Source organism: Tenrec ecaudatus, chromosome 1, assembly GCF_050624435.1.
Source record: "Tenrec ecaudatus isolate mTenEca1 chromosome 1, mTenEca1.hap1, whole genome shotgun sequence".
NCBI classification, from domain to species: Eukaryota; Metazoa; Chordata; class Mammalia; order Afrosoricida; family Tenrecidae; genus Tenrec; species Tenrec ecaudatus.
This window is the reverse complement of record NC_134530.1, coordinates 49,235,507-49,259,702: the sequence shown is the minus strand read 5'-3', so window position 1 is coordinate 49,259,702 and position 24,196 is coordinate 49,235,507. Positions and strand designations below refer to the sequence as shown.

At 54.6% G+C, this 24,196-nt stretch overlaps 1 protein-coding gene across 1 annotated transcript; it reads left to right on the top strand.

Moving 5' to 3' along the window:
* Positions 1–1,239: 1,239 nt before the first annotated feature.
* TRIM63 (tripartite motif containing 63) lies at positions 1,240–23,655 on the top strand. The gene is made up of 9 exons (XM_075563819.1): positions 1,240–1,472; positions 2,308–2,480; positions 5,261–5,429; positions 6,228–6,323; positions 8,398–8,631; positions 9,310–9,332; positions 9,606–9,730; positions 13,850–13,918; positions 23,441–23,655. The coding sequence occupies exons 1-9, from the start codon at positions 1,314–1,316 to the stop codon at positions 23,653–23,655; spliced, it is 1,263 nt and encodes a 420-aa protein (XP_075419934.1). The 5' UTR covers positions 1,240–1,313.
* Positions 23,656–24,196: the final 541 nt, after the last annotated feature.

Genomic DNA, 24,196 nt, shown 5'->3' with positions numbered 1-24,196 from the left:
TGGAAATACAGAAACAGGAGTTGGAAAATATGACCTTGACGAGAAGAATGAAGACAGAGATTGCCTGATAGAATTTTTCAAGACTAATGACTTACTAACCAGAATTTTTTTCCAGCAGCACAAAAGATACAAATAGATTACACAGAAATCCAATCAACTCCGTGTAAGGAAATGATGGAGAAATATCATATTATTGGTTAAGACAAAATCAAAAACTGACTGCAGAGCAGACCCTCAGTGGTCTGCTCCAGTTGAAGTGGAAGTCGCTTCAGTTCAAGTTGAAGCTGCTTCAAGTTCAAGTTGAAGCTGAAGAACATCAAGGCAAGTCCATGAGAGTGAAAGCAAGACCTCGAGAACATTCAGAGACCATCCGAAGGATAGAGTTGACAAAATGAAAACTAACGGCTGAAGACCGGAAGAGTGGTAGGATGCACGAAGAACATCAAACACGAAGCAAGTAAAAGGTTATTCAAAAGATGCCCCCACCACAAAAAAAACCCACAAAGACCAGAAAGCGAATGTCACACGAGACTTTGAAACTTTATAAAATGAGAGGGCTACGTGACACCCAGCACCAGAGTGGAATTGGTGACCAAAGAGCTAAGAGTTTGGAGATTGGATGGTAGGGTGGGGTCTCCATCAAAGGTTGAAAGGGTGATTGGGGGGGGGTTGGTATCAAGGGTCTCCAACAAAATTCAGTGCTCAGGGTTCAGGCAGACGGGTGGGCTCAGAAAGAGTGGGCCCTACACACACACACACACACACACACACACACACACACACACACCCCACATCTTGGGAGCTGCCCCAGACTCCAACGTGGAGGAAAAGATTTTATTTAGGTCAGGGGGTCACTCTCTTGTCCTTGAGGCTCAGTGGCTATGAACTCCTTCCGGTCGTTCACAGGATGGGTCTCAGTCTGGGGTGGGGGGGAAACCAACTTCTGGAGGAAACTCTGGGTACCCAGTCCTTCTCGCAAGCCTGCCTCTGAACAGGCTGTTCTTGTTTACGACCCCCATTCCTGGGGCACAGCGATTGCTCATCCCCACGTGTGACGGTAGACGGCAAGCCTTCCAAGCCTGGAAGAAACTCAAGCCTCGCCAGCCGCCTGGCATAGGAATGCTCAGCTGGTCCCCTCCCAGGCTCATGTGCCTGGAGTCCAGCTATAAATATCAGAGGGGCCTCACACAAAGACAGAACTCAGGCACCGGGAGGAGGAAGCAAAGCGTTCCGAGGGGGTGTTTGCTGACGAAGGGAAGAGCCCCAGGTCTGCCCAGAGCCGGGCCCAGGTGAAGAAGGCACCGTGAGAGAAGATGGATTATAAGCCCAGCCTGATCCCGGATGGGAACCCAATGGAAAACCTGGAGAAGCAGCTGATCTGCCCCATCTGCCTGGAGATGTTTACCAAGCCGGTGGTCATCCTGCCGTGCCAACACAACCTCTGCCGGAAGTGTGCCAATGATATTTTCCAGGTGAGTGTTGGGCATGGTCTACTGCTGGGGCCCTGGGGGCTGCTCGGCTTCTCCTTCTTCCCTAGCCCAGGACCTTTCCAAACTGGGACAGACCCTGTCCCCTCCGAGTTCAGCCCCCAGCAGAGGCTTCCGGACACAGCTGAGGGGCTGGGGAGGCTGCTGTGGCCGCTGGAGTTCTTCTCCAGGACATGTCTGCCCCTCCATGGGGCCCACGGCTCCCCACCTCTGTCTGAACCCAGCAGTGGACTCTCCAGTCAAGAGTCATATGCCCCAAGTGATAAGTGCAGGAGGCAGGCTGAGAGGAGAGGGAAACCAGACCCTCGGGACTGGAGCCAGCTCCACCGCGACAGGGGCCCAGCGCCCAGGAGGGGGTGGTGGGCAGCGACTGGGCAGTAGCGGCCTCTTCCTTTTTGAGACTGGCCTCTAGAATCTAGATTCTAGACGGAGGGCAGCGAGAGGCATGGGAGCGGGTGTCCTGGCAGAGAAGGCGGACTCGGGCTTGCCCAGGAGCACTCTCTGTGTTATGGGCAGCCCGAGGCGCTTGCTCTAACTGTAAGGTCCACACGATGAAGGAGTATCCTGAGCTTAGAGAGAGACGGTGGCTCACTCACAGCCACTCAGCAAGTCAGTGTGACCTGAACCCAAAGCAGGTGTCCACCCTATGCTTAGTGCTTCACCTGTGTTCCGGGCGTCCAGCGGGCGGGTTCTCATCTCAGAATGAGGCGCTCCAAATGAGGATGGTCAGGGTAGGCAGGGATGGGGAAGGTCCGTAGACTGGAAGGTGAAAGGGCTGGGGAAGAAGCCCAGGCACCAGCTCTGCCTTTGCCACCTGCAGGCCGCAAATCCTTACTGGACCAACCGGGGAGGCTCACTGTCCACGTCTGGAGGCCGTTTCCGCTGCCCCTCCTGCCGTCACGAGGTGATCATGGACCGGCACGGAGTGTATGGCCTACAGAGGAACCTGCTGGTGGAGAACATCATCGACATCTATAAGCAGGAGTGCTCCAGGTCAGCTCATCCCCCCACGCTGGCCCTTCCCCGTCCTGCAGCATTCGCCAGCTGTCCCTTAGCGGGTCCCAGCGGTCCAGAGAGCCTGGCTCTCAGTGTCCCTTAGCGGGTGTCGAGGAATGCAGACACCAGGGCACCCTTCTGGGAGATGCTGTGACAGGAAGCAGGGGAAAGATGAGGAGGGGGATGCGGAGAGCCCCAAGGGAGAATTCCGCCCAGTTCCGGGTAACGAAAACCGTGGGGGTGCGGACAGGGCAGGCGCAGTGTCCTGCGTACTGAGGAGCTTCTGGGTGCCTCACATAAAAGTCAGCCCTGGCTTTTATGAGTTGCATTTCACAGCAGAGGAAGCTGGGATTCAGAGAGGAAAAGTCACCCACGATTTTACAGCTGGGAAAGAGAAGATCGGGGAGCGTCCACCGGGAATGGGGCTCCAAGTCTTCCTGTGTATAAGACAACAGCTCAGCCTCAGGTGGGACCAGTGAGAGGTGGGAGCGATGCTCGAGGTCTCAGCCACCAGAGAGCTTCACTATCAAGATAGATGGGCGAGATCCCCAAGCACTTGTCCCCTTAGCTCCCAGGGCCCCAAACCTTTCCCAGGCACCTCCCAGGGCTGGTGAGAAAGAGGCCAGGCCCTGGGGACCGCGTCTGCAGTCTGGCTTTCCTCCTACGGCACTTGGGTCAGGCACGGGCTTCCAGGCCTTCTTTCCCTGATCTGTAAGGTCTGTGCCTATGGCGCGGATATTGAGGGGAAATGCTAAAAGTGTCAAATATTTTAAAGCAGCTACACTGGGTGCCCCGGCGTCACAGCGGGGAAGTGTTTGCACCCCCACCCCGTCCGTTTGATGGGAGACAAATGTGGTCGTGAGCTTCCACCAAGAGTTACAGCCTTCGAAACCTGGGGGGAAAGTCTGCTGCCCCATGGAGTCACTATGAGTCAGCATCGACTTGATGGCAGCGAGTTGGGCTGTTCTTTTTTTAATGCGTGGACACTGTCCTAAGTGTTTGCCAAGCGTTATCCTATTGAGTCATCATACTAATCCTACAAGGTATTCGCACCCCCATTTTATGGCGAGGAAACGGAGGCTCAGCGAAGGCGGAAGTGTCAGCGTGTTCAGTCTGGTCGATTCCCAGGTGCATAGTCCTAACCACTGGGCTAGACTGCTTCTCTGTGGATACCTACTACCTACCACTGCCATCCAGTCAATGCCAATGCACAGCCACCCCGTAGGGCAGAGTGAAACTGCTCCCTATGGCTTCTCAAGCAGCAGATCTTTCCTCAGACAGCCTCATCTTTCTCCTAAACAGTGCTTAGTGGGTTGGAACCACTAACCTTGAGGGTCGCAGCCCATGGGGGCTCCTTCTCGTGTTGACAGAGGTCAATATTACAATGAGGAGAATGTACGGCTGATCATTAGGATAATAATAAAAGCAACCTCACACCAACATAGGAACGCGCCCATCCAGTGCCAGCTTAGGAAGAGGGCGGGCGCTGTGGCTGAGCCTCTGCAGACCCTTCCATGTAGCCGAATGGCAAGGAGGGCGGCTCCGTCTGCAGGTCTGCTCTGAGCCAGGCGCCGAGCATTCCTTCCAGATCACTCCTGCTCTGACAGCAGCCCCCAGGGAGGAAATCCAGGCCCAGGGCGAAGCCACTTGTCTGGGGGCACAAGACTTAAAGTGACAGAACAATCCAGATCTGAACCCTGCCGCCAAAGCGTGGGCTCGGGAACTTGGGTGTCTAGGAGAGTGGGGCATAAGGCGCCAGACCCACAGGCTCTGTGTCTCTCTTAGCACCCACTGCCACCCCAGGCTACCTTCCCAGAGGATGGAGGCAGGTGGCATGGGGGACCTTGGCTAAAGATGCAGCCAGCTAAATCTGGTCTGACTCAGTCGTGTAAGGGCGCAGCAAGTCGTGCAAGGCTTTCTGGAGGAGAGGCAGGGTCACTGCTGTGTGAGGGGCAGGGTAACGTGACAGGTGCAAAAAGGTGTCGGTGCTACCTGGGGAAGTAAGAGATTGGCCCCTCACTTGGACTTGACCAATGGCCTGAAGAGGCCAGGCAGGTGAAGGGGCAAGGCCTCCTGAGATATGTTTGGAAGGAGAGGAAGGGGAGGGGTTCTGGAGCCTGGGAGGACCCCGCACCAGAGGGGACGCAGCTATGTGCTGGACTGCTGAGCAGTTGCACCTCACCCGTGTCCTAGGCGTGTGACTTGTGTGACAGACACCCTGCTTCCTCTCTGAGTCTTGGGGCGCCCGGATGGCACGCTTATTGATGCCGTCTTTCTACCCATAGTTAGGGACCCCGCCCACTAGGCCCGACAGTACACACTGTAGGAGACAAAGGCACCTTCCCCTGTCTGCATGGCTGTTACAGTCCGGTGACTGAAATATATAATTACATGAAGTCACGAGCAGAAAGCAATGAGTTCAGAGCCTGGGAACCAAGAGCGAGGGTGACTATAATTAGCACCATCGTGCTCCAGCCGCCCTGCCCTGACGTGCTGGGTGACCTTGGACAAATCAACTCATCTCCCTGGGCCCCAGAACGGACTCTGGGATTCTCCCACCTTTCCCATGTCCCCGGTACGGGGCTAGCTGGGGGCTGTGTTCTCAGATGTGGGGTGGCCTTGATGTCGTTGGCGTCCCTGATTTCCAGTCCCCAGAGAATGGAAAGGAAGTGTGGTCCCAGTGGCCCCAGCCCGACCCCGCTGACAGGGGCTGGGAGAGGAGGCAGAAAGTGGGATGTCCCTCCTCCCCTGGGGTTGACGACTGCGCTTCCCTTTAGTCGACCCCTGCAGAAGGGCAGCCACCCCATGTGCAAGGAACACGAGGACGAGAAAATCAACATCTACTGCCTCACCTGCGAGGTCCCCACCTGCTCCATGTGCAAGGTGTTCGGGGCCCACCAGGCCTGTGAGGTGGCCCCGCTGCAGAATGTCTTCCAGGGTCAAAAGGTACTGAACTAAACCATCACGGTCCTCCCAACCCCCCACCCCCAGCGGGTGCCTGCTGGCAACTGATGATTCAGGATGTGGATTTGATCCTCGGAAGATCTGCTGAGCCGGCCTTTCAGGACTACTCCCTCTGGGGGGACTTCCCAGGCCGCAGGGATGGCCAGCCTTGCCGTCCTGAGGGAGGTGGCTGAGCTCATGGGCTATACATAGAGCCACTTGAGAGCACCTGGTGTGGCCCCAGGGGAATGGCCCAGCCACCAGGGCCCTCTCAGGCCATGCCTTCTCCCTCCCAGCACACGCTGGGCCCTAGACAGCTCTTCCTGTGGCCCTAACCGATCACGGGTCCCACAGTCCCCGGCAGCAGGAGGCAGCTGAAAGCCCTATCGGGGCCCTGGGCCTGAGTGAGCCCCGCCACCCTGCCCTGATACTCGGGTAGGCCCTCTCTTTCTGTACTTACTTCTTCCTGCTCACCTGTCCCTGGGCCTCTCACTTCCAGAACGCTCCAACTGTTTCTTTCTTGCACCCCTTCCTCGCCTAAAAAGAAACCCCCACCTCTACCAGGACCTTGCTGTGTGCTTGGGAGTGCTCATTTTCCCTCTCATGGGCCTCCTGTGTACAATCAGGGGTCGCACTTTCTCTTCTATTGTCTGTTATGGCCCCAGAGAGAGGGTCCCGAGCCCAGCTGGAGGCTCTTCCTAGCAGAGGGGGGGGGGCGGCTGTCACGTGATGGCCTGGAGGGAGAGGGCAGCCCCCAAGACTCTGTCTCTGCTTGCTGACCCCCACCCTTCTCCGCTCCAGACGGAACTGAGTAACTGCATCTCCATGCTGGTGGCGGGCAATGACCGGGTGAACACCATCATCTCGCAGCTGGAGGACTCCTGTCGGGTGACCAAGGTGAGGGTGGCTGGAGAGGTCTAGCTAGCGGGTGTAGCCCAGCCTCAGGGGTGAGACCTGCATGCTCACTCGTGGACTGTGACTTGAGGTCGGGGCATGGAGCCTAAGTGACCAAGCAGGAACAGCAGGGGAGGGACAAACTCATTCCTCCACTCATCCCTCAGATGCTTCTGGAGCCCGGCTGCATGTCCAGTTGTGCCCAGGGTGCTTGGGGATGGGTGGTGAGCAAGACACACCTGGTCCCTGACCAGCGCTTGGCCCGTCAATAAATTACGGTATTTTCCAGCCCAGGGTAGGAGCCCTGGAGGCTTGATGGTGATGCATTGATCTGCTAACCACAAGATCAGCAGCCGGTCATCACAAGAACAACAGTCTCGGGAATCCACAGGGGGCAGTTCTACTCTGTCCTATAAGGTCACCGTGCATCAGCGGAAGAGGGGTTTTCAAAGCACAGTTCACTGGTGTGCTGCAGACCCACGCTCTCCAAGCTTTAAAATGCACACAAGTCCCCGAGTCTGTCCAGACAGAGAGTCGTCCTCAGTAGACAGGAAAACAGGCACGAGTGAGCTTCAGCGTTGGCCCGAGTTGCTGGTCCACAGACCACAGCTTTGAGCAGCAAAGCTGTTGAGAGGGGAAGGGACCTTTTCCATGTCTGACAAAGTACCTAAGATTTCTCATCTCCCATTGGGGTAAGGACCCAGAGGTGAGATTGGGGGAGGTGCCGTGTTGGTGAGTGGGGGCCCATGTGCAGGTTAGGTTTAAAAGGAGAAGGGGGCCATTGTCCTCTCCGCGGGAAGATCTCGAGCTGATGGGAGACCAGAATCGTGAGTCTGGTGGGGTGGGATCACACCCATTTTATAGATCAGGGGACAACAATGTAGCATCTGTGTTGAAGAGAAGGGATCTTTAATAGACAGGCCACTGAGGGAAGAGCTCCTTGTACGTCTGCCCCTCCTAGGGCCAAGGGACACCACCTTCCAGGATCTAGTCTTGGTCTTCAAATGGGAGAAAGAGTGCGTGTGACTCAGGATGCATGGGACACCCAGAATGTGCCATCCCATCTGACCCTAAAAAACCCCCCAAAGAACCCACCGCGACTCATGGCGATCCTTGACTCACGGGAGTAGGCAGCCTCATCTTTCTCCCAAGGAGCAGCTGGGGCTTTCCAGCCTGCTGACCCTGTGGCTGGCAGCCCAACATGCCATCCACGCTGCTGTCAGGCAGGGCATCTGACCCCGGTGTCTTTTTTTTTTAAAGCATCGTTTCGTTGGCATATACTTCACTGAGCACACAGTTTAGTCGTTCCGTTGCATTAGGGCGATCTGTGCAATCACCACCACAATCCGATTCTCAGCATCGTCCTCTTGGGCTCACGGTTGTTAGCTCCCCCGCCACGCCCCGACTCAGGTACTGTCTCTATAGATCCACCAAAACCGCATTTCCAATGCAGAAAATCACCCAAAACGAAGCACAAGCACACAAAACCATACAAAGCACACGCATGAACAACAACAAAACCCTAGACAGCGACTAGACAATACACAGAAAGACCGTAACCAAAGAGAAAGCAGGAACTAGCAAAACCAGAAAGAACTTGACAATGGGGCACAGGGGAGATCAGATGATAGGGTGTTACATCTCAACTGAACTGCATCTGCCAGCACCGGGTTTGTAATGCCCTCTCTAAGTTAGCAGGGCTGTTTGCACCCCTCCCCTATGGTCGGAGGGGATTCACCCCGGGGGCCCTGCCAAGGGATTGGGGGCTTCCCCTGTTGCCCATAGCCTCCCGCAAACCAGGCGTTCACCATGTAAGTTCCGAAAGTACCTCGAGGCTTTCTGAGGGAGGGACTCCTGTTCTCCATGACACCAGCTCCCCTATTTACCGGCAGACAGATTAGCTTAAGCAAGTGCTTTCTTCCAGCTACCCCTTTATTTCCTCTTCTGTAAAATCGGAGTGCAGTAAGATTTCTTCTGGCTTTAGAGGTTTGTCCCCAGGCACACTTTCCTCAGGAAGGAAATGCCACGGTCAGGACTAGGATTCCACGGGATGTGACTCCCAGATGTCTGCCTTCAGGAGAACAGCCACCAGGTGAAGGAGGCGCTGAGCCAGAAGTTCGACGCCCTGTACGCCATTCTGGACGAGAAGAAGAGCGAGCTGCTGCAGCGGGTCACCAGCGAGCAGGAGGAGAAGCTGGCCTTCATCGAGGCCCTCATCCAGCAGTACCGGGAGCAGCTGGACAAGTCCACCAAGCTGGTGGAGACGGCTATCCAGTCCCTGGACGAGCCCGGGGGCGCCACCTTCCTCCTGGTGAGCAGGGCTAGCCCCCAACAGCTCTATGGCTCAAGCCTTGGTCTCTCTCTGCTGCGCCCTGTGTGCCTTGGGGCACCTCCTGTAATCCTCCCCTCGGTTTCTTGCTCTGCCAAATGGGCATGCAGTAACCCCTCCCTTCCTCTTCATGACTCCCCCAAGAGCTCAAGAGAGGACGCTTGCAGAAAGCCCCGTTGGGCTGCTAAGTTCAGTGCCATTGGAAGAGGCTATGAAGTATATATAGGCTGACCACTGGGCGGGGGGTGGGTGGGTGATGGAGAGGAACAAGACCCCACCCTGTCCCAGAAGAGCTCACTGGCTAGTGAAGGAGAGAGACCGGGGCTCAGCTATCAAACATCACACTTCAGTTGGAGAAAAATGTCCTGAGCACCTGGTCGGGGCCGGACTCTGAGTCAGGCGTTAGGTTTGAGAAGGAAAGTGGGACATGGCCGTGGGTTTGGAGATTCGGGTTTACTGTGAGGTCAATAGGAGCACCCTAAGGTGATGTCCAAAGCTGGAGCAAGCCAGGGACAGAGGGGCTGAGCTCAGTGAGCGGACTGGACCGCCAGTGGGCTAAGAAATGGCACCAAGTGTCCACACGCAATACCAGTCACCAATTGTGCTGATGTCCTGGGGCTACCTCTTCTGAGCCTTAACCCTTTCTCTCTCCCCTTACAGGGTGCCAAGCCCCTCATCAAAAGGTCAGTATCTGCCCGGGGGCTATGACCCCAGGCTCTCTGGTTCCTTCCCCTGGGCCTCCTCCTTTGTAATGGGGTGCTGGAGACCTCTGACCTTGGTGTCTCCTCCTCTCATATCATCCATTGCTGTTTTGCCTGGAGAGAGAATGCTCCACCCCTCCAGGGGGACCCTAGGGGCAAGCACAGGAGTGTGGTGCCCCCTAAACAAGAGCTAAGACACCCCTTCCTGCATCAAGCCCCAGAGACCTCACCCGTGTCTCTCTCTCTCTCCCGTAGCATTGTGGAAGCTTCCAAGGGCTGTCAGCTGGGGAAGACAGAGCAGGGCTTTGAGAACATGGACTACTTCACGCTGGACTTAGAATACATAGCGGACGCCCTAAGGGCCATCGACTTTGGAGCAGGTACTTGGAGGGGTGCCGTGGGTCTGCTTCCTTTCGGACTCCTGGGAGCTGACCTCCAGGCACACTCACTGAGTAACTTCTGGATGAGTCCAGAGTCTAGCACGGTGCCTGGCACATCTTTATGGCTCCGAGACCATGCAGGGGACCGCGGGGCAGTTGTGCTCCGTCCTCTAGGGCCACTTTGAGCTAGAGTGGACTCGGAGGGCTTTTAGAGATGGGAAAACTGCACGAGGGGCACAGAACAGAACCGTGCTGGAAACAGATTGGTTACTGAGTTTCTCAAGGCCGCGCACTTAAACTCCATTTAGCAACAGAGAGGAGGCCACCTTTAGGCATCAAGTCAATGCCGATTCATAAGCCAAACAATTCACTGCTGTGGGTTCCAACCAAGAAGCGAGCAGCCCAGGGCATAAGCCACCAGCCGCCGCAGCTCCCTGCGCCAACCCACAGCCACCTATGGGGCAGCACGGAGCTGCTCCATGGGGTCTCCAAGCCTGCGTGTGACTTTTACAGATGCAGACTGCCACCGCTGGTTCTCCAGGAGCCGGTGGGGGGGGGTGTGGGAGGGGGGGCGAGAGGACGGGACACTAGCGGCCAAGCACTTAACCACTGCGCCACCAGGGCTCGTTAGAGAAAGAGCTGGCAAATCCATTGGACCTAAGAGATCTCAGCATTGGTCGGAGTTGAGAGAGAGAGAGAGAGAGAGAGAGAGAGAGAGAGGTGCAGAAACAGGAAGGACTAAATGGTGGCATGAGCCTGAGAAAGTCTTTTTGTCACCCTGGCGACACGTTCCTGCAAGCCTTCAGCACCTGGTTGAGTCTGTTCTCAGAATCCCAGCTCTGTCCCCTGTAGTGGGGAAGGACAGAGGACATCCCAAAGCGGAGTGCCAATGGTCTCAAGTTCATCCAGGGCTGCAGATCGCAGGCTCCGCTGTTACCCTCCCTAAACTTCGAGAGTCTCGCGTGAGCATGGTCACTTCACCCGCAGCCTCAGCTTCCTCTCAGGGGCAGGGGAGGGGACACACAGCTGCCGCCTACTGAGCGCGTTCCATGGCCCAGGCGCTGCTCTCTTCCTTTCCATTCTCCCCATGGAACAAGGCATTTTTAGGAGGGAGGTTCTGTTACCATCAGCTCCATTTCCCAGGGGAGAAAACGCCAGCTAGGAGGAGGTGAGCAATTGGCTCCAGGCCACACAGGTAGTCAGTAGCCCACACAGATGTCCCCGAGGACTACCAGGCTGTGCTCGTGATCCAGACGCCATCCATGCGACCCTCTGAGGGTTCACTGGGCCCAGGTGTATACAGCGCTGAGCACAGCTCTGGGCGCAACACACACCTGTCACCACCAAGTTGATCTGACTCCTGGCGACCGCAGGTGTGTGCGAGGACAACCATGCGCCAAGGAGGGTCCGACAGTTAATTTTGGGGGGAGCAGACTGCCAGGCCTTTCTGCAAGGCATCTCTGGGTGGAATGGTGAGACCACTTTTAGAATGAGTTGTGCAATCTCCGTCAGTTCTAGTGCTCCCTCCATACTCCAAGGCTGTCCTTGGAGACAGCCTCACCTTTCTCCCTCAGAACAGTTGGTGGGTTTGAACCATTTACATTGCCTTCAGCAGCCCCAGGTGTACCTGCCAGCACCACTAGAAATAGGAAAGGGACTGTGATTGAGATATTGACACAATTGCAGATTACAAGAGTGGACAAGATTAGTTTAGGGCCCTCTAAGCAAGACAATCAGGGTGTGATTAAGTGACCCTAGCATTCCAATTTCCATCAAGGACACACCCAGGCAAGGCCCTGAGGGCAAGACTACCCCTCCTTGGGCTGGCTAGCTGAGTGGAATGGTAGCAATCTACTTTTCAATCCCAAACTCCCCGCATTGCTAGCCGATGGTCAGATAGGACTTGGTGGTGGCTAGATCTATGTGAAGACTCAAAAATAGATTTAGGGCTCCTACCGTAAAATCATAAACCATCGAGTCCATGCCAACTCCATGTTCTACCCACAGGACAGGGTAGAACAGCCCCAACCTCCTCTTTCTCCCCGTGGTGGTTTCGAACTGCTGACCTTGAGGTTCGCAAAACATAACCATTACATCACCACCGCGGCACCTCACTATAAACGATAGCCTTCCAAAAATCAAGTGTGAGCAGAGTTGAGGATCGAATACAACAGACTGCCTCATCTTTCGCTAGTGAATTTGAATAACTAACCTTGTGCTCAGTAGCCCAGAATTTAATCCACTGCACCACCAGGGCCACTTACAAAGTCGACAGGCCATATCCCTGGGAGGGGTCAGTAAAAGAGTCAACCTTGTGTCTTCAAAAACCACGCCCAACGAAGGAGTTGATTCCAACTCACAGAGTGAACAATCCCGCAGGATCCCTGAGACTGAATATTTACAGGGACAGACCACAAACCTGGCGGTTAGCAGGCCAGTGCTTAACTCACTGCACTACCAGGGTTCCAATGTTGTTGCTGCTGTTAGGTGCTGTCCGTTCCGGCCTGACCCATCGGAACCCTATGTGCAACAGAACACAACACTGCCCACCTCTGCACCATCCTCACCTACGGTTGCAGCCGCTGTGCCAGTTCACCGTCCCCTTTCCCTTGACCTTCCACTTTACAAGCATACCTTTTTCCAGGGATCCAATAAGATGTGTTAAACCTATTGAATCACCAAGATGGCTTTTCAGATGACTACTGGTACCCGTTTACCGCGACTTAGTGGTCAGGCATGATTTGGTTGGTAGAAGAAGAAGAACATAGTTGATTTTCTCTGAGAAAGATATGCTTGGCAGGTTCTCTAGTTAGTCGGTCTGTCTCTCCCTGGTGGTTTCGTGTTGTATTTTGGCAGTCACAGTGTCCGTCTGTCTCCTCGAGGAAGGCCGCGTCTCGCCATCTTTGCCTCGAAGGGGCACCCTGGCTGTGCATCTGCTAGGTCCGTCCTTCAGCAGCCACGGTGCTTTCAGCACTCTTCTCCAGCACCCCGACTCAAATGCGTCGATGCTTCCTTATTCGGTGGCCACCTTTCACGCGCAGATGCTGCAAAGGAGAACCCCGTGGTTCGGGCCAGATGCACCTTAGTCCTCAACGTGACATCCTTGCTCTCCCGTGCTCTAAATGGCTGTGGTCCAATGGTCAGACAAACATGAAGAGCTCGAGGGTGTCTGAACTTAGGCTGCTGCAAAACAGAGTTCAGGCTCCAGCTGTGGCTGCAGCCCCGCAAACCAGATGCTCGTAGGTTGTAAGGTCGAAGGCACACCACGGCACAACTCCCAGGCCTGTGCACAGACCCCAGCTCCAGGGCAGGACTTGGCTGGACATTTTAGGAACAGGAATGTTTCCAAGCACTCACTAACTCTGGACAAGTGCTCTGACTCGGCGGGGACCAGGCTCCACTTAGGGCCACGCAGGATGAAGGAAGTGGCTTGAAGAGGGTGTGTGGGGGTGGGGGGTAGGGGGGATGGAGAGATGGGTGTTCTGTTCGTAGAGCATAAAGGTGATGTCCCAGGATGGGAAAGTGAGGACCCAGGTTGACGTCCTGCCATGGTCCCTCTGTTGCTCAGCTTTGCTCAGCTAACGCTCCCCACCCCAGGCCCACCCTCTGTTGGCTTCAGAAATGAGAAAAACACAAGAAAGGGATGCTGAGCAAGCTGCTTTCCAAGGCTGAGCAAATTCCTGCAGGACAAGGACTTTGATCACAGCGAGCCAGGAGTTCTTGCCTGTGCCCCACAGGGCAGCTTATCGGTCTAAAGAACACAGAGTGCTTCCCCAGAGTCCCCCCTGGGGTCACAGACCAGTTACTTCAGGGACAAAAGCCAAGGGTCCTTGCAGAGCGTGGGAGGAGGAAGGCAGGCAGGGAGTGAGGAGTCAGCCGTTGGGGTTTGGGCACCTCCCCCACCACCAGAGCCTCTGCTGCTTCTGGGTGACCAAGAGGTGCCGGTTAGAGATTTGCAGTCTTGGAAGCCTTATCTAGGGTCACTATGAGTCAGAATGGACTGCAGGGCAGTGGGCTTGGAGTATGTGTTTGGGGGGGGCGGGCAGGAAAAGAAGCTGAGATAGCAACTTTCCGACAGCCTCGGCCCCATCTAACAGCATGCCCATCTAACACACACAGATGAGGAGGAAGAAGCCACTGAAGAAGAAGATCAGGTGGAGGACGAGTCCACAGCGGGGAAAGGAGAAGGTGAGACCCTCATGCCCACCACGCCATCATCCATTTGAATAGGTTTAATCCTCTGCCCAGTCATTCAGCAACCAGAGATGACAACGGCGCACAGAGCCCAGGGTCTAAGTCCTGTTCCCAACCAAGATGCTATTTTATTTGCATGAGGGGAGGCTTTATTCGCGGGGGTATCAGGATGGAGGGCAGCCAGCAGACGGGGGGGGGGGGGGGGGCAGGAGGACCTGATTCTCAGCAAGGGGAGGACTGCCCCAGTGAGGAGAACGTGAGGCGGGCTGGGTCAGTGTGACTCAGAATCCAGTGCAAGGCAGTTTGGGAGTTGAGTCCTAACAAAAAGGTTCCCATGTCTGCCATTTAGGAAGAAGTGACCTTCCTAACTGAGCGGCAGCATGGCACAGAGAGGGCTTCCCCTGGCTCAGGCCACTGCCACCTTTTGTTGGGCCACTTTTCCTGGCCTACGCGACATTAGCTGGCCACATTTTGCAGAGATCTCGCCAATCTGAGCTCCCCCCTTCTTGTCAAGGTTTGGGAAGGGCGTTCCCTGGTCTCCAGTCCCAGGGCGCTTGAGGCTGGCAGCCTGGTCCCTGGAGATGGATCTGCATTCCCAGTTTGCCCCCCCACCCATCATTCCTTCATACGATCTGCTGGCCCAGAGGCAGGCACCTGAGTTAGTGCAGTGGGGAGGACTGACTAGGTGATCTTCCCAGCTGATCGGAGGTCAGGGCTGCCTATCCGAGCATGCTGTGGTTCCTGCTTGTTGGGTGCTGTCGAACGACCCTGTGCACACCAACCACCACCCAGCCCCGTGCCTCCTCCTCACAGCAGGACCCTGGCAAGCCATCGCAGTGCAAGTCTTCCTCCGTTTCTCTGTCCTGAGCCCCTACATGTCCAAAGTACGTGAGACCGAGTCTCACCATCCTGGCTTTTAAGGAGGCTCCGGCTGTCCCTCTTTTCAGACAGATGTGTGTTCTTTGGGCAGTCCTCGGTCGTCCCGGTCCTCTTCACCATTCCAGTGCACCCACGTTTCTCCCATCCTCCTTTTTCAGTGCCCAGCTGTCACATGCCTGGGAGGCCATTGAGAAGACCAGAGGTCAGGCTCACCCTAGTCCTCAAAGGAACCTCCTTGCTTTTCATCCAAGGGAGTCTCAGAATAGCCCCCTTAGAAGATTATGTGGGGAGTAATCTAAAGAATGCTTGTAAATCATCTATCACAGTCTCCAGTGCATAGGACAAAATCAGTATATGTTTGCTGATAGTAGTTTCCAAGCCATCGAATCTGCTCCAACTCATAGTGGCCCTGTGTCGGGTGACACTATGACTGAGAATCTGGGAGTAGAGAGCGCCCTGGAAAACTGCTCCTTAGCAGTCCCCCATCTCACCCCCACACCACACCCCAAGGTACTGGAACTAAATTCCGTCCTGTGGATGAACGTAGAGTCATCTTTTCGCGTTTTATATCGGCAGTGCGGGCCCGTGTACGAGCATGGATCCCCAGTTTGTCTGAAAGAGGAACCTTTCTTTCTCACTGCAGCCTGGGGAGCCCTGGACACCCTGGAGTGCCGGGTTCACCATACGCATCTTTTTCCGATTTCTTTCAGGACACCCATAAGAAGCTGAAGGACAGAGAGAACCTCTCGACTACGCAGGGAGAAAGGGGAGGGTGGGGATGGGCCTGAGGCCTGGGTGACAGGCCCAGGGTGGGAGAGGCCGGGGCCCCGGGGGAGGTGCATCTTCCCTCTGCTGAGGGCTAGGGACGAGGAGCAGGACCCACGGCCCGGTCCAGCGGCGGCCAGTGAACCAGAATTGAGAACCATGCTTGAAATAGCCACACAGGATACTTTTTTTTTTTACTTTGGTACAAAATGTACTATTTTGTATATTTTTAAAATGTGATTTTTTTGTATGTATATACTTGTATATGTATGCCAATGTGGTGCTTTTTCTAAAAGATCTTTTGTATGCTAACTCCTGTCATTCTGTGACTGGTGCGGGTTAGGAGGGGAAGAAGCCAGATGGAGCGATCTGACTGCTTCCTCTCTGTGCCGCTGGGGGGGAGGAGGGGGGCTGGGTAGCAGCACTCACAGGCCTCGAGAGGGCTCATGTCCTGCACTTCACTGCCCACCCCGACGACAAGAGGGGCGTGACCACGTTTGTTAAATGTTGTTTTAATAAATGCACAGTGCTCTCTTCTTATTATCTACAGAGCTGACAGTTCCTTTATCCTTCCTCCCAGCCCCCCTTCCCTCCCCCCTCAGAGAAGGGTCCCTGGCGACACCAGGCTTAAGCTTGCCTGCTCGCAGTCTGCCCCCACGCCAGTGGGAAGAGCTACGTCAGTCTGGTCAGGCTGTCTGTTTCCTCAGAAACCCTATGGGGCAGTTCTGTTCTGTCTACTAGGGTTGCCGTGGGTTGGGGAGCCAGTTCCACAGCAGTGGGTTGGATTTTGGGAGAGGAGGGTTCTGGATGGAGGGGTGGCTAGGCATATCTCTTGAGGAGCTTGAATTGGAGATGCTAACGGCCAGCAAAACACACATCGATACAACACTCTCTGCCCGGACAATTCCGTGACATGGGTGACATTGAGCCAGCGGTGCCACCTTGTTCCACATCTTTTTCTGAATCAACACCAACTCGATGCCCCGAAGCTCATATCTAATCTTTCGAACAGCTGATTCCAGTCTGATCTCGTACAGCAAATTCTTAAAAAGACAGTGTTTAAGTGGGACCTTACCCCCTCATATCCTCAACTCTTTGGTATGAAGCTGATTTCAGGGGATCCTTTCTGGTTAGAGAGTTCCTCAGGCAGGGGTGGAGGTGGGGTGGGGTGGTATTCCATCTCAAAGGCTCCGGCGAGTCTAGATTTCATGAGAATTTGAGGTTCTGGCCCACATTATCCCCCCCCCACTGGGATCAAGGTTAATCTATAAGATTCTTTGATCAAATCATTCAGTACTCGTAGCCAGGCACCATCCAGTTCTGGTCGTTCCACACAGGCCTCTGCTGTTCACGGTGGCCACCTCGAACAGTTCTTTAGGATCAGCTTTTCCTGTGCGAGCGCCACGGGAAACTGGCCAAGGATGTTTCCCCCAAAACCAGACGCAGCAGCTATGGCCCTGGTTCTTCAGAACATAGAGCCCGAGGAAAACAGGAAAGGCGAAAACCTCAGTCCTGAAGAGCCGGAGTGCAGAGAGATGGAAACCAGGTAGGGAAGGAGGGCGAGAAATTGGATGCAAAGCCAAGAAGGAGGGAAGCAAACACAGGTCGTCCCACCGCTGAGCTGGCCCGTTTCACCAGGACAAGGCTGCGGGCTCAGTCCTGTGAGCTGTTTCCTGCAGGTCATAAAGACCTGCCAAGACTCCTGAAAGTTCCTGAGAGGGGATAAGGGAGAGACGTGGGTCTGCTGACTCCTTCCCACCTCCTAGCTCACGTGGCTGAAGCATGGCTCCTCCAGGGAGCTGCCGGGAAAAAGAGATCACATGCCAGCCTGGACATGGTTCAGGTGAGCCTGGACGAGGCGGGAAGAGGGTCAGGCTTTGGATGCTAGAGGTGCTGCCCCCACTGAGGTGGGCCTTGAGGAACTGCGCTGCCGCCCACACTGGCAACAAAGAGGGCAAGCCAGCCACAAGTCCAAGGGCTTGAGGGGAGGATGAAACTGCAGCAGCCCGCAGGCTTTCCACGAGCAAAAGGCCCGGAGTAAGGCGGACAGGTGCATTACCGGGAGCTGCTCTAAGAGAGAGAGAAGAAAGTCTCGCTGCCATGGAGTCGATGCAAACTCCTAGTGAGCTTATGGGCCAGGCTAGAGGACTGCCCTGTGGGTTTCCAAGACTGAAACTCCTGGCGGGAGTCTTACCTATGGAGCGGCTGGGGTTTCCAACTGCTGGCTGACCTGGTGGATTGTAGCCCAAAGTGCAACCACTGGGCCACCAGGCGTCCCTGAGAGAAGACTCACCACCACCTCCAGCTGCTTCTGGCTCAGCCACCCCGCACCCTACAGAATCACAACTGCCACGGTGGGTTTCTGAGACTGTAGCTGAATGAGAGTGGAAAGCCTTGTCTTTCTACCGAGAAAGGTGAAAAAGAGACCCTCCCCATTCAAATAAGTTATAGAGACATATTTATTAAGTCTTAAACAGGACAACCAAACTCCTGCCACCAAGTCAAGTCTGGCTCATAGTGGCCGTATAGGACAGAATAGAACTGCCCCTTTGGGTTTCTGAAACTGTACATCTTTTTTTGGCGGAGAGGGGGTCTCTGAAAATATTCATTTCCCAGATATTTTCTTTCTACTTGAGTCCTTGCTATCAGGACCTCTCCCCCCCCCCCACTATCATGATCATCCTGCATTCAGCTCTCAGTAATTCCTCTTGAATACATTGCACTTGATCAACCCCCACCCCCAGGCATTATACCCCCTCCTCAGCATCAAATTTTAGATCTCTTGTTGTTCCCTTTTCCCTGAGTTTGTTGGCTCCCTCTGCCCCTCCCCGCCCCCTCCTCTCCCATGTCCCCCGGGACCACTGGTCCCATTATTTTCTCCTGGGGATTGTTCCTCCTACCTATCTTATATAGATAGACATAGGTCAAAAGAAAAAAGCAAAACAAAAAAATATATAGGTCTGTCTGCTGACCCTTATGAGTGCTTTCCAATCGGTTCTGATGAGGAGCCAAGCCCTGTCCCCGAGTCAGAAGTCTATTTTCAGGATTCCTCGGGGACTTGGTTACTTTGTTCCCCTTGCTGCCCTGTTGCACTCCCTTTGAATTTCATCCTGCTGTGCGTGGGGCAGACCGGGGACTCTTTCCCCCACAGTGTCTTCATGCTTGGGGGTCAGTGAGGGAATACGTGTCTCATGGTGGGGCTGGTCCTACGGTCCTCTCTGTGCATTGGCTGCTCTGAGCAGGAATGTTGTCCCTAGGGCTTGGTGGGCCATGAAGAGGTCTTCTCTCTCTCTCTCTCTCTCTCTCTCTCTCTCTCTCTCTCTCTCTCTCTCTCTCTCTCTCTCTTTCCCTCTTAGTTTGCACCCATGTGGTCTTGTGGTCTGGACAGACCTGCCACTCTCCCTAGGCTATGTCTTTGCTGTCCTCTGTATTACATTCTTCTAGGGGAGGAGCTTGAAACTGTACATCTTTCTGGGGACACACAGCCTCATCTTTCTCCTTTGGAGCACCTAACGGTTTAGAACCGCCACCCTGTGGTGATCAACCCACTATGCCACTGGATCTCCCAACAGGACAAAAACAAAGACCTAGCCTCCAAATGAGGCAGACCATCAGCACGAAGCCTTACTGGTGCCCAAGCTTTCAGAGAAGCGGGCCGGCCGATTGACACAGGATATAGGAAACAAGGAAATCATGATCCGAGGCCCATCAGTCCACCACAGGTGCAGGCAATAAGACAGAATTGGGAAAGGGACCATGATTGGGAGACTTGCAGATTAGAAAAGTGTGTGAGATTGGTGGGGTGGGGCTCTGAGCAAGGCAATCAGGGTATGAGTCAGGACTAGATAATCTGAGTACCCCAATTTCCATCAAAGGCACACTCAGGCGGGGCCCCACCCCCAACTAGGGCACAGGTGAGACTACCCCTCCTGGGCTGGCTAGGGGAGTAGCGGCAATTCACTTTCAAACCCTCTCTGCCCGAGGCAAAGCTCTCCCCATTGCTGGCCCATGGTCTGAAAGAACTCCATGCAGGCTGGCTCTAGGAGACTCGAGAATGGATTTAGGACACGTAAGCCCACCCATCACCATCACCCTACCTTATCCATTATAAAACACTCCTTTAAAAAGATAGATTGAGGGTGATCACAGCTGCCTTCCAAAAGCCTAATGCTCAAAATTTAAGCTCTCATCCAGGCTCCATATAGCGTGGTCTTCGAAGTGTGAGTACTGCAGTCTGTCCCACTTTAGTTATTCAAGAGCACAGGAGCCAATCAGGGGTTCTGACAAGTCCTGCCACAACACAAAAACAAACAAAAAAACCCTCACTGCCATTGCATCAATACTGGCTCACAGTGACCCTACAGGACAGTGGTTCTCAACCTGTGGCTCGAGACCCCTTTGGGGGTTCGAAGGACCCTTTCACAGGGGTCACCTAAGACCGTATTTCCAATGGTCTTAGGAACTGAGACACCGCTCTTCTATCCTTCTCCAGGCGGGTCGGCCCATATGCAGATCCACCCACGTATCACTACAACCCGAGGAACTGTATTAAAGGGTCGTGGCATTAGGAAGGTGGAGAACCACTGCTATAGGACAAGGTAGAACAACTGCCCCTGTGGGGTTCTGCGATCTTCCTTCCACTGAGCTGCTGGTGGTTTCAAACTCCCAACCTTGAGGTTTGGAGCCCAACGCTTAGTCACTACACCACTGGGCTCCTCAACAAGCCCTGCACTTAAAAAAATTTTTTTTTAATGAGCTGATTCCAGGAACCCAAGTGGAAGGCGAATTTTGAGAATGATGAGGGCAACGAATGTATAAGGGTGCTTTACTCAATTGATGTATGTATGGATTGTGATAAGAGTTGTATGCGCCCCAATAAATGATTTATTAAATTAAAAAAAATTTAACCCTTGTTCTTGGTTGCTGTCTACTTGGTTCTGACTCAAGCAACCTAACAGAAAGCAAAGTCTTCTGGTCTTAAGTCATCTTCATAATCACAGTTCTGTTGGACCCCATGGTTAGGGCTGTGGGCTAAACATTCAAATGTTATTGAGCCTTATGGATATTCAGAACCAACTGTCCGGTGCATTACACCCACACACATCCGCAGCATCACTAGTTGTGCAGTCTAAGAGGCTATTATCATGGATACAAGGACGACAAAAAGGTCCTAAATTTGACTGGGTGACGGACAACTCTTTAATATACTTAAAACACTGAATTGTATTTGATGACTTAAAACACTGAATTGTATGATAGATGAATCCTATGTCAATAAAACTCTTAGGATTTTTAAAATAAAAGTTCTGCTCTAAGGGGGTGGAGGGGAAGCTATTGTAAAAGAAAGTCATGTTTCCACCACTGGAGAGAGACAGCCTTGCTGTCCCCCAGAGGCTCCCTGTGGCCCCGCCCATCACACCCTTTTTGCCCTCCCAAACCCCTCCCAAATCCCCATAGTGGGTACCTTTAACGGCAGCAATTCATTTTCTCATGGAAGCTAGCAGCTCAGGGTGCGGGCCGGTGGGTCTAGCCGTCAAGTTGGTTCTGATTCATAGCACCTCTACAAGACAGAGGGTTCCCAGGCTGTGATCTTTACAGAAACCGAGCCACAGAGCCACTGTTGAATTCCAACTGCCCGGCTGAGCCCCTAACTACCATGCCGCTCGACCTCCTTGTGCCGCTCTCAGGAAGGTGGGTGTCTCGCTGGGGTCTCGGGAGGAAGATCCCGGCCGCTTCTGAACTTCCGCTCCTGCCCAAGCTTCATGTGGCTTGGTCTAAGTCTTTCTCCACCTCTGCTTACCCAACCTCTTTCATAGCTCAAAAGAGAGAGACTCGAGACACATCTTACACTAACCTCACCTGACTAATATAATATATATGACAAAGACAACCCACTCCTAAATGGCATTATAACTGCAGGCATAACCAAATCTGCTGCCATTGAGTTGCTTCCGATTCATAGCAGCCCAATAGGAGACAGTAGAACTACCCCGTTGGGTTTCTGAGACTGTAAATCTCAGAAAAGTCTCAGCTTTCTTCTCGGGGAGGGCTATTGGGTTCAAACTGTTGACCTTGCAGTTAGCAGCCTAACATGGAACACACTATGCTGCCAGGGCTCCTTCACTACAGAGGTTCGGATTTTTTGAGAACACAGTTCAACCACTACCTTGTCTTTTGATAATCACATGCTTGTTTTTCTTCAGTTCTAGCTCCTAAGGCCTCCTCCCCTCTAACACTAAAAGAACTCGGGTACAGAAAGGCAGAAATGAGGAGTCGAGAATCAGTGCACATCCTGTCTCCACTTGACTCCTCCAGGTCACTGATTACATTGGAAACAAGCACGCCAGTCATAGTTTATCACGTATCTTGGGGAGGGAGGGGGCAGTCAGGGCTCTGTCAGCAGCTAAACTTTAAATTCCAGTAAAAGACGTGATTGTAAATAAGGGATCTCTAGGACAGTAAGTCAAAAAGTGTAGTTACAAAATCACAGAGACCTTTACTAATGAAATATCCATCCAGTTGGTGCTTAGAGATGAATTCAACTGTAATGGACGAAGTACAAGATACATTCCTGCCCTCCGAGAATTTATGATCTAGTAGGGATGAATACATATCTGAGACCTCCTTGCTTAACATGTTCTGTGCAGCCAATCTTACAGATGCCCGGCATCCTGGATCCATTGCAGTGCAATTCTGAGCACGAGGTGTGCAGGAGACCATGGTTTACCACGTGAGCACTGACTCCTCTCTGGAACCAGCCTCCATGGAGCTCTCTCTGGCTATCGCCCTGCGGCGGAGAACGCCGTGCCCTCAGGCAGAGTGGATTTGGTCATGGATTGCTACCACTCCCCCTAGCCAGTCCGGGAAGGAGCACTTGCCTTCCGGCACTTGCCTTGGGATATCCTTGATGGCAATCGGGGCAGGAGGGAGGTGTAGGCCTGAATTATATCATCTGACTCCTTTGGTGAGAGCTCAGAACCAATCCTGTACATTTCTCTGATCTGCAGTAGACCATTGCCCCCAATTCTGCAACTGCACGGAATGGCTATGTGACCGGTTCCATTGAACCCCGTGGCTGGGTCTCTGTGAGTCCTTGGATACCAGAGAAGCCCTGTTGGCACAGAGATCTGTGTTGGGCAGCTGCTAACCCAAACCACCAGCATCTCCGAAGGAGAACGGCCGGCTTTCTATTCCCACAGTCTGGGAAATGCACCATTCCACCCTGTCCTACAGGGTTGCTATGAGTGGAAAGCCACCCCATGGCAGTGAGTTTGCTTTTGGCTTGCTAAAGACCCATCGAATGTGTCTCTGACACTTGACTTGGGTTTTCTTCTCCTCAACCTCATAGGCTGTGCCCCCAGAGACTGGTTCAGTTTAGCCTCACGTCCCTTCTCCAGGTATTTCTGAGCCTACTGGCTCTTGGGTTGTAACTTAGGAAAAGCAGGACCTGAGTGTAAAGGTTTTCCATAACCAGCGTCCCCAGGAGGTGGTAAAGAAGACCCGCAATAGGGACCTAACCGGGGCCTCCCTCCCCACACCTTGTCTCCTTATCAAGATGATGCCCATGGGGAAGGACCTGCGGAAGGACACGCCCTGCACCCTGTGCGGGAAGGGAAGGAGGCTTGCCATCCCTCTGTCCACTCTCCCCTCTGTGAAAGGCTATAGGCACCGAACCTTAGCCCTGGAAACGAGGCACTTCCCGCTTGTTTTTCTACGCTGTCAGCATGTTTCAGAGGCCAGTGTCCACCCGCAGGCTCGCGAGCCCTCGGGCACCTCCACTGAAGAGTGGGGTCTCAAGTGGGTGCGGCCCCAGCCGGCTGTGCGACGCCCGCTCGCTTTCCGCCCCCCCCCTCTACACCCCCTCCCCCGGAGTTGGGCACGTCTGCCAGGACCTCCTGGCGCGGCTGTGCCACTTCCTACAGCTTCGGAGCGCTGCTGCCCAGGAGGGCAAACGGTGGCGGTGGCGGCAGGGCGATGAGAACCCGCGCAGCTGGCGGCTGCAGAAGGAGCGCTGCTCCGCCCAAGCGGACGTGGAGATTAAGCCAGCGCTGAGCGCCCAGCGCCCGAGGAGAGGGGAGCGAGGATAGGTGGGCAGTCGCCACCAGGGCAGCCCGAGGGCAGAGGCACGCCCCGACCCAGGGGTCCCTTAGTCACTGCAGCCGCTCCCAGGTGGAAACCCCATCAAGTGCAGAGCCGCCTCCAGCCTGAGGGTGGGCACCCACGCACCCAGGCCCCGGGAGTCTCCAGGAGCCGGGGTGGGGCGAGCACCATCCGAACCTCTGGGGCTCCGGTTCTGAGCCAGGGGCAACATTCCCGGCCCAGGGAGCCCAACGCGGACGCTGCAAAGCAAACGCGGACAGCTTTTCCGTGGGCTCAGCCCTGGCGCAGCCCTAAGCCAGCACCCGGCGGCGGCAGGGATGGATGGCGGCTGGGGGCAGCGCCCTTGGCCGCCCGCAGCCCCTCCCCTCCTCCTCCCGCGGCCTTTTGCACACGACGCGCCGCGGGCCGCTTCACACGGGGCGGCAGGGCCGGATAAAGCGGGCCGGGCGCGTGGCGCAGAGCGAGAGCGCGGCTCCGGCGGACTCACACGCGGGGCCTTCTGTCCCGGCAGGTGGGCGCACGCGCCGT